We start from the raw sequence: 10,559 nt of genomic DNA on the forward strand, positions 1-10,559 counted from the left end.
GTGATGGGACCAGATGTCATGATCTTCGTTTTCTGAATGTTGAGTTTTAAGCCAACTTTTTCACTCTCCTCTTTCACTTTCATCAAGAGGCTTTTAGTTCTTCTTCACTTTCTGCCCTAAGGGTGGTGTCCTCAGCATATCTGAGGTTATTCATATTTCTCCCAGCAATCTTGATTCAAGCTTGTGCTTCTTCCAGCCCAGCCTTTCTCATGATGTACTCTGCATACAAGTTAAATAAGCAGCATGACAATATACAGCCTTGACGTACTCCTTTTCCTATTTGGAACCAGTCTGTTGTTCCATGTCCAGTTCTAACTGTTGCTTCCTGACCTTCATACAGGTTTCTCAAGAGGCAGGTCAGGTGGTCTGGTATTCCCATCTCTTGAAGAATTCCCCACAGTTTATTCTGATCCATACAGTCAAAGGCTTTGGCATAGTCAATAAAGCAGAAATAGATGTTTTTCTAGAACTCTCTTGCTTTTTCCATGATCCAGCAGATGTTGGCAATTTGATCTCTGGTTCCTCTGCCTTTTCTAAAACCAGCTTGAACATCTGGAAGTTCACGGTTCACGTATTGCTGAAGCCTGGCTTGAAAAATTTTGAGCATTACTTTACTAGCGTGTGAGATGAGTGCAATTGTGTGGTAGTTTGAGCATTCTTTGGCATTGCCTTTCTTTGGGATTGGAATGAAAACTGACCTTTTCCAGTCCTGTGGCCACTGCTGAGTTTTCCAAATTTCATGGCATATTGAGTGCAGCACTTTCACAGCATCATTTTTCAGGATTTGAAATAGCTCAACTGGAATTCTATCACCTCCACTAGCTTTGTTTGTAGTGATGCTTTCTAAGGCCCACTTGATTTCACATTCCAGGATGTCTGGCTCTAGGTTAATGATCATTCCATCGTGATTATCTTGGTCGTGAAGATCTTTTTTGTACAGCTGTTCTGTACAAAAAATAAGGTATAATAATTTATATCTTATTATATTATTATTAAAACATCTTATCATTTATGAACCAGTTTATAACATAGGATAAATTTTCTTTTTTTGTTTAAAAAGCATCTTAATTGAAGTATAGTTTATTTACAATGTTGTTGTCATGATTCCATTATATGCATATATATTCTTTATTCTTTTCCATTATGATTTATCACAGGATATTGAATACAGTTCCATGTGCTATACAGTAAGACCTTTTTGTTTATCCATTCTATACGTAACTGTTCGCGTTTTCTAATCCAAAACTCTAAATCAATCCTTCCCCCACCCCTCCTTCCCCTTAGCAACTGCAAGTGTGTTCTCTATGTCCATGAGTCTGCTTCTGTTTTGTAAATAAGTTCATTTATGCCATATTTTAGATTTTACATATAAGTGATATCATATGATGCTTGTCTTTCTCTTTCTACTTCATTTAATATGATCATCTCTAGGTCCATCCATGCTGCTGCAAATGGCATCATGTCATTCTTTTTATGACTAAGTAGTATTCCATTGTATGTAAGTGCCACATCTTCTTTATCCCTCTGTCGATGGACAGCCAGGATTTTTCCATACCTTGGCTGTTGTGAATAGTGCTGCTGTGCACATGGGGTGCATGTATCTTTCTGAGTTGTGGTCATGTCTGGTTAGGTTAGGACCAGGAGTGGGATTGCTGGATCATGTGACAACTCTGGTTTTAGTTTTTTAGGGAACCTCCATGTTGTTTTCCATAGTGACTGCACCAACTTACATTCCCACCAACAGTGTAGAAAGTTTACCTTTTCTCTTCAGCCTTTGTTATTTGTAGACTCTTTTAACAGTGCCTGCTGGGGTCCAGCCCCAGTGGATCCAGGGTAGTTCGAAGTGGGGACAGAGTCAGAGATTAGGAAAGAATTATTTAATTAGAGATATAAAGAGAGATTAGGGAAGAATATTGTAGTGAGAGAGAGGAGAGAAAATAGAGGAGAAAAGAGGCTGTATTCCTTTGTTTACATAGAAAGCCAATAAAGCCCCAAGACAAGGGACTTGTACCGTCTATATAAGGCTGCAGGCGCCCGCTTGAATAGCGGAGGGTGCCCCACCTCGGGCTCCCTCTTACGTGGGTCTTAGAAGCTCAGGCAAATAAGTAGACATGGTGAGCCTCTATGCTCCAGATGGGAATTCAGCCTGAAAAGGAGAATAAGAAAAGAAGACATGGGGGGAGCCAGATTTCCAAGAAACTGGTCCGTCTCTTTATTTTCCAGGAAAGCTTTTATACTTTAAGTTGTACATGGAGATCAGGGGATGATACAGAGTCATGCAGGGTCAGCAGCCCTGACCCTCATCGAGACCAGGCTTTCTCTCTGCATACCTAGCTGTATATACAGGTCTTCGGTGATTTACATCATCTTCTGGCCAGGAGGCCTATTAGCATTTTATGGCCCTTTTCTGATAAGGGTCTGTCAACCAGAAAACTTATTTACCCTAAAAGTGTTGTTCTTACTAAAGTCTGGTGCCACTCTCAGAAAGCACTAATTAAGGTTTCATTCTTACATAGCAATGATACAACAATTTATAACAAGGAAAGAGGAGTACAGTGATTTATAACAAAGAGAAAATTCATTAACTCAAAAGTCTAGTATTGCTAACATCAAAACTACTATATTACTTTTTCTACATCCCAATTACATTGATTAATATCCTCCCAGGTGCCTAAGAGATAAAGGATATGGAGGCCTGGCGGCAGTCATTAACTCAACAATGAAACCCTTACCAATATAATTCTTAGCTCTTTAAAAAGGGCTCTATATCTTTAAGATGTTTTAAGCTTCATGCCTCTTGCGGCTGGGGGGCTGTAAACAATCACGTGTGTAGTTGTAAAAGTCCGGGTAAACATGTCAGACAAGTTAGAGAGCCATCAGAGGGGTTTGAGCTGACTGTCAACTGGAGCTCTAAGTTAACTTTTTCCAGAGAAAGGTGGTCGGGGATAGCCCCCTGTTAATGTCATAAGAATCGGTGAAAATCATAAAATAATAAGACAGACAGATTCTGGTTTTGGCGTAGATGCTCGAGAAGTTCCAGGGGGTGCCCACGAGGCCTGATCCCGCTTTTGCCTGTCAGGCCCCTTCCTCATGACCTTTGCCACGGGCAGAATTCCCCATGCTGGCTCCCGGCAAGTGGCCACCCTGACCAGTGTAAGGAGGTACCTCATTATAGTTTTGATTTGCATTTCTCTAATAATTAGCGATGTTGAGCAGCCTTTCATGGGCCAGTTGGTCATCTGTAGGATGGTGTTTCTCTTAACAGCTATATGCAGAGAGGAGGTACTCTTTTCTATTTTTCTGTGGTTGATTTTCTCTTAGTTGATAAAGAAGCATTTTCAAAGTTAAATTTTTATTTCATTGTTTTTCACTTTTTTGTTTACTCTATTTGGGTTTTGTTACAATTTTTTTTAAAAAGTTTATTAAAATAGTGTACCAGGTATGTGATATATATATAACTGATCTCTACTCAGAACGACTTATATTACATGTGTTTGTTCTTTGCAACCTGTCCTTTATATGCAAAATCTTATAACTTCCATAAGCATCTCATAATCTGGATGACTATTTTCACATGGTATCCTTCCTCCCTAGGATGTCCTCAGAAAATCAGAACATAGACAACAGGCTCTTCTTTGAGACTGTATTCAGGCACTTCAAAAGACACAAGGTGCAAATTTCAAGTGCGATAAAAAAGACATTTCCTTTCTTTGAAGGCCTCCGTGACAACGAACTCATCACCAGTAAAATGTATGAAGTAAGTGAAGTTTATTACATCACAATCTGGTAAACTGGCCTGAAACTAGGTTAACTTTGACATCCTGGACCCAAATATCAGGGTATAACTAGTCATATGAAGAGTCTCCAGTGAGAGGGGGACATTTCCAAGTAGTGATGCAAGTGATCCTAAAAGGCAGAAAGGGAACAGAGAGCAGAAACAGGCATCACTGGAGGCAGTCCTGTCTCTAACTGAAGGGGTGGTACTCGTAGTGAACACAGGAGTCAGGGTGAATAACACTGGAGACGGGCTGGATCTGAAGTGGGTGTTCTCTGTAGATATTTACTACCTTGTAGGAATGCACACAATACAGCATAAATTAAATTAATGTCAATGAACTGAGGAATAAATTTAATTTATTGATTTGATTAAAAATCATAATTGACAGAGCATCTCTTTTCAATGAATATCAATTTAAATAGATCTGAAAACATTAAAACCCACTGAGACAATGTCGTGTTAGAGCAAATTTGGGAGTAGATGCAGGCTATTCCTTCTCCAACAGTTTTCAGTTTTCTTTTTTTCTGGTATTTTTGAGTCTTGGAATTTGTGTTAATTTTAGCAATAGGTGTTTCTGGAGTTACAGAGATGCAAGTCTTCAGTTTGACCTACAAATATGCTTTCCCTGTGGCCAAGTTCACAAAATGGAGCAGTGTCCCCTGGCTTCCTTGAGCTAAGCTCTTCCAGGCCAAGTCAGGATTGGTGCAGGGGCAGGAGCTGTCCAGTCAACAGAATAGTGGCTCGTCCCCTGCCAAGTCCATTCCTCAAAGAGTTGCCCAGGCTCTTAGAGAGCTATGTATTCATTAGCTTTGAACCCACTTTTAGTCTTCAGAATTGGGCCTTCTTACATATAATGTATATTATAATGGGGGTGAGGAGATCAGGTTCACAAATGGATTGTTTTAAGAAGAGAGGATTTATTGTTTCACTTAGCAGCCATAGAAATATACAGAAATGCTAAACCTTTATGTGAAAAGATACCTATTTATGGAAATTGGAATACATTAACTTGAAATCTCTTTCTAGGGCTCTCTTGTAATATGGAAGTCTGTATTTCTATTTTTCCCATTCAATGCTTTTAAGGACTGTCAAGATTCTTGTAGAAACCTAGTGCCTGTACCAAGAGTGGTGTACAATGTTCTCAGTGAGCTGGAGAAGACATTTAACCCATCGCTTCTGGAAGCTTTGTTCAGTGAGGTCAACATGCAGGAATATCCTGATTTAAATCACATTTATAAAAGCTTCGAAAATGGTAATTATCTTATTATCTACCTTTTGATGTTCAAGGTCAATTTTGGTCAACAAGTATATAGTGAGCTCCCATCACATGCCATAATTAGTGCTGAGCAGTGGGGATATAACAGATAAAAACACACATATACCCTAAGTCTTCTCAGAGCTCATGTTATAATGGCTATGGTACAATACCCACCTGGAGGTCTGCTTAACTAGGCACTTAGACTCACAGGAGGACCAGAGCCACAGTGCCATCCTACTTAGATAGAAGGACAAATGACAGGCCAGCAGTGGTCTACACAGCAGTCCACACAGTTGACTACTACCCAGTTAAGCTCAGCTGTGCAGGATCCATCCTGGAGTAGCAGCACCATGTCTATGAGCATCAAAAATTCAACAACTCTATAGTTATAACTTTCAGGGACCCCATGAGAGACAAGAGTCACTGCTCTGAAGGAAGACCCAAGAATAGTCCATAGAGAGTCCCATCCAGTCTACACACAATTTACCAGTCACATGTCATTTTTTTAACCTTAAACCCAGGATTGGCCTAGTAACACAGACAAGAGTTCACCTTCATCAGATTTTCAAAGTACTTAACTGAACGTTAACTCAAGTTCAAATTTGCCCTTAAGGAGAAATGGTTTTATTTAACTTTCTCCACAATGGGGTAAAACAAACATTGCTTAAATACCACAAAACCTACTGCTCTACCAGTCTATTTTTGATGCTACACAAAACTAAAACTTTGGTTCACCACTTTTTCCTGAGAAAGCACTGCTTATACCTGGTACTATGTAAGGAAGATGCCCTCCCAAGAATTTTTGTTTTGACTTCACACGAAAAATTTGGTCTCAAATAAGACTTCCCAAGAGTGGTAGAGATTTCACAGGAAAAATGATGCTCTGAACTGAGGAGAGAGGATGCTATGGGAATAGGCTCAGAGTGAGAAGGGTTCTAGAGTTTCTGGAAAAGGACATGGTCGAGTGGTGTCACTCAGAGCAAGAAGTAGGCTATGGGAGCTGACTCAAGAGGGGCGTGTTTGAAAAAAGATCTTGAAAGGTCTTCAATCTAAAGGTAAGCAATGGGACAGTAAAGAGATAGGCATTGCCCCAGGAGGAGCCCCTGCCATCAGCCCTGGGGCAGCCCAGGCTTACCATCCCTTCCCTGGATTCACAGCAGAGACCTACCCTCTAGGATCCCTGGTTTACTTCCTTCTTCCAACATTTGCCAGGTCACCTGGCTCAGACGGTAAAAGCATCTGCCTACAATGAGAGAGAGCCGGGTTCAATCCCTGGGACAGGAAGAGCTCCCGAAGAAGGAAATGGCAACCCACTCCAATATTCTTGCCTAGAAAATCCCATGGACTGAGAAACCTGGTAGGCTACAGTCCATGGGGTTGCAAAGACTGAGCGACTTCACTTTCACTTTTCACTCTCTACATGCAGGGGCTCTGGGCTGGCGTCCTGGTTCTTGTTAGCAGTCTCATGGGTCCCTGGTCCAGGAGTCATGGGGATGTCCCGCAGTGCTGTACCAGGCATTCCCTGCTTGCAGCTTCAGAATGTCCTTCTTGTGTCCTGGGATCTGGGGCACCCCAGGGAGGTGTCTAGAGTTCCTCCCACATCTTCTGGTTTGTCTTTGCAATCCACTCATCCTCCAGGACCCAATGAACCCAACTTTCCTCTTATCTAGCACCATGTGTAAAGCTTTTGGGCTTTCTCTTTTATACACACAGATCTCTCTAGGATCCTGGCCCTTTTCCAGAGGAAATCTGTTTCTTTCTTACAGTTTGAACAGTTCAATACACACATTTCACTTCCCTTAGTTATGTAAACATGTGTCGTCCTCATGGTGTGACATTTATTATACATGACCGACAGCCTCAGGATATTCCCACGACTCTTTTATCCTTACATTCAAGTGGCTCATTTCTGTGCAGAGAACATAATTGCTCCCTTGTTGGGCTTTCTTTTTTCTGTTCAAGGATGATGGGGGAACTTTATCATGAAGGTTGGGATCCACTAATCTCTGAGTGACCCAAGAAAGGAAATTTCTAAATGTGCAATTCTGAGATGATGTTCCTGGTCTCTAATGGAGATCTCTAACTGTCTTCTCTCTCCCTCTCTTCAGTGATCCAAGAGAAAATTAATTATGAAGAAAGTAACGGACAAAAGAGGCCTGCCATCCAACTGAGCCTTGAGCAAGGTGATTGAGACCAAGGGCAAAGAGGAAAAGGAGAAGGGGAGGTGGAGGCCTGAGTCCTGAGCAAAGGTTGGGAATCAGGGAAGAAATGTTGAAGGACCATGGAGAAGGCAGGGAGGGGTGTTTGTATGAGCATCTAACCAGAGGCTGAGTCCTCGAGGACTGGCTGTGACAAGAGGCTGTTGCCCCAAATACCAAGACAAAGAAAGAGGAACCCAGGGTGTCAGTAGCCAGATTTAAACAGAAGGACTGCCTGGAAGTCATTGTGATTTAGAAAGAATCCTATAGGAGAAGATCAATGTGAAAGTGTGATGGGCTAAGCACTGTGGGCCCAAGGTCAATGTAAGAGAGGAGGCCATTGATGATGGCAGAAGAAAGGACTGATTTAAATGTGGGCGAGGTTGTTCAAGAGCAGAATATTCTAGGAAAAAGGCAGTCATATAGATTCAGAGGCAAGGAAGTGGTAGAGATGTGGAGGAGTGGATGTGGGTGTTTGAGAGAAAGGGGAGAATGAATAAGCAGCTATTTCCTACCCCAGGGGATCTTCTCAATCCAAGGATTGAACTCAAGTTTCATGTCTCCTGCACTGGCCAGTGGGTTTTCTTGTTTTTTATTTTTTTTTTACCACTAGTATGACCTGGGAGATGGGGAAATATATAAAGATGGAAAGATACAGAAAAAAAGAATACAAGGGCTGGGGAAAGTGGAGGAGAATGGGACATTGAATCCTCATGGAGAGGCAAACAGAACAGATTAAACAGGTCCTGTACAGGGAGGGAGTGGAGGAAGAGAGGGTGGGGAGGAGGCTCCAGGACTTTGCAGGAAGGTCACCAGTCATGGATAGCTCTGGGGACCAAGGCAGGTTCACTCTGGCTGTAGGCGTCAAGATAAACCACTGCTGGTCACTGAATGGCTGGTGGAGGCCACATGAGGAGATGGCTTGTCTGAGGCACTTTCAACCAGAGGTGAAGCTGATCCCAGTCTCTAGGATCTGACACATCTGTTAGCTGGAATTTCCCAGATGGTCCAGATGGTCTCCATGTAGACATCTGGAGAAGAAAGAAGAAGAAAGAAAGTGAAGTCACTCAGTCATGTCAGACTCTTTGCGACCCCATAGACTGTAGCCTACCAGGCTCCTCAGCCCATGGAATTTTCTAGGCAAGAGTACTGGAGTGGGTTGCCATTTCCTTCTCCAGGGGATCTTCCCGACCCAGGGATCGAACCCAGGCCTCCCACGTTGCAGGCAGACTCTTTACTGTCTGAGCTACCAAGCTTCAACTTCGTCTTTATCAGGACAAAAAGGGATAAGGGAAGAATAGCATAGCTAATACTCCAGTTTCTGAAATAAGCTTTCCCTTTCTACCCCCAGGAACTGGCGGAGACTTTCATTCCAGCCCGACCTCTTCGCAGGCAGTCCCCTTGTCTCGTGATGGTCTGTTCCTGGAGACTGTTGTGTGACCTTTTGCTGTCATGTCCCGTTTGGGGGTGTGCTGTGGAGCCTGCTTCTTTGTGTTACTGACTGCACAGAATTGTCAGTCTTTGTATCTGCATTTTCTCCAAGGATTTAGACAACAGAGTCTTAGTTCTCTGAGTTGCCTGGGAGGGTCACTGCTTCCACTCCTTAAACACACTTGCTGCCAATCCCTGAAGGCTCTGGGCCTGGACGTTTGGCCTAGTCGCCTGGCTTTGCAGTGTTCTGCTCTGTCCTGCTTGGTCTGGCAGTGACCTCAGTGCTTTGATGTCACGCCCAGCAGAGGCCAGTGCTACATCCAGAGTGCCGGGGGCTGGGGGGGGGGGGGCAGTAGGTAGGAGGGAGAAGCAGGTGATGGGTGATCCTCAGGGGGAAGGGTTCTTCCCCTGCTAGTCCCTCACATGGACCATGGACACGACATGACTCCCATACAAACCCTTTCCCATCATACCTGGGACAGAGACCAGGAGCTGCCCTCCAAACACCAGACAGGCCTCCAAGAGAAACGTTTTGGTATTTTAACAACCAGTAACCACTATTTACAACACTTGACCTCCATTAATCCATAACACTGTTAATAATGATACTAAATTGATAAGATTAATATCAATGTACAACGTTAATCATAATGATTTGGTTTTTCAGATCAGTCACAATATTCCAAATAATGATACAGACAATAGTTTATTTAATTGTCTCAAAAATCTCAAAATGAAGTATATAACATCCTTAGTTTTCAGACGAGAATCAGCTTAGAGAGTTTGGTTATTTGTACAAGTTAACCCAGCTGAGAATCAGAATTGAGTGCTGCTGTGTGCAGTGTCCCATCAGGAATTCAGAAGCCAGAGGCCTGGCTTCAGATTCTGCTTCGAGATATTAGGGTAGTAATCACTCATTGTTCCTCAGTTTCACTGTCTGTAATAGTAGCTTCTTCAGAGGGTGATGGATTTTAAGCAAGTTACGTCATATAGAGCACTCACAAGCTTGCCTGGGGCTGCATCAGTGTGTCCATGCATTTGTTATTATTACTACAGTTAATCATCATCATTGTTTGTGTCTGGTGCCAGAGTCCAAGCTTTTAACCATCACAGTGACCATTCCAGTGATAAAAGCAGCACCTACTCCTGACCCAGAAAGATAACTTGAAAGGCACAGTCTCCCCACCCATAGAACACACTAGTCTATAATAAATTTCATGTCTTTCTTCCATGAGTCTCCTTTGAAAATTAGTAATGTAGAAGAGTCTCAGGGAACTTCTCACACCAAGAAAAGCCCTTATAATGTAGCTTCCAGTTGGGATAGATTATTTAAGGAGGGATATTCTAAGTGACTATTACATTTTTATAAAAGAAAAAAACTTTTCAAGTGATTACTGAAAGCATAGTTATACATTTATTTAAAAGTTATACATTTATTATAAAGTGACATTTATTCAAAAAGTTAACATTTAAAAATATAAAAAAAAAACACAATATGCATGAATCCATACTCTTAGCTGTTCATCTACTAGTGCAGCTGGTGGGACTAGAAGGGGTGAGTGGATGGAATTGTGACAAGTAATGAGCAGAAGAGAAGGGATTTTGTGTGTGTGTGTGTATGTGTATAGGGTGTGGAGGGAGGAAGCAATGAAGTCTTCTAAAACTCAAAGTGTGGTCTAGGGGCAATCCTGCCAGGAAATGAAATCCCAAAGCATCTTGATGATGGGGAGTAAGGAATATAAAGAGAAAACCTTCAACCTAGGACCCAACTGATACACAGCAAGTCACCAATAGGTGTGTCCAAGAGTCTTACCCAATAAGAAGGGTTGACATGCCCAGGTGAGAGGAGGGCTGTGTCTCACATCTCCCTCACCCCAAGGGGAGGCTCCCAGTC

General features: G+C 42.4%; 1 protein-coding gene across 1 annotated transcript; it reads left to right on the forward strand.

Moving 5' to 3' along the window:
• Positions 1-3,595: 3,595 nt before the first annotated feature.
• Positions 3,596-9,686, forward strand: LOC120861037 (nuclear body protein SP140-like protein). Its single transcript, XM_040236724.1, has 4 exons — positions 3,596-3,757; positions 4,862-5,030; positions 7,145-7,219; positions 8,586-9,686. Exons 1-4 carry the CDS (start codon positions 3,596-3,598, stop codon positions 8,672-8,674), a joined length of 495 nt encoding a protein of 164 aa, XP_040092658.1. The 3' UTR covers positions 8,675-9,686.
• Positions 9,687-10,559: the final 873 nt, after the last annotated feature.

This window comes from Oryx dammah, unplaced genomic scaffold (assembly GCF_014754425.2).
Source record: "Oryx dammah isolate SB20612 unplaced genomic scaffold, SCBI_Odam_1.1 HiC_scaffold_11212, whole genome shotgun sequence".
Classification (NCBI taxonomy): domain Eukaryota; kingdom Metazoa; phylum Chordata; class Mammalia; order Artiodactyla; family Bovidae; genus Oryx; species Oryx dammah.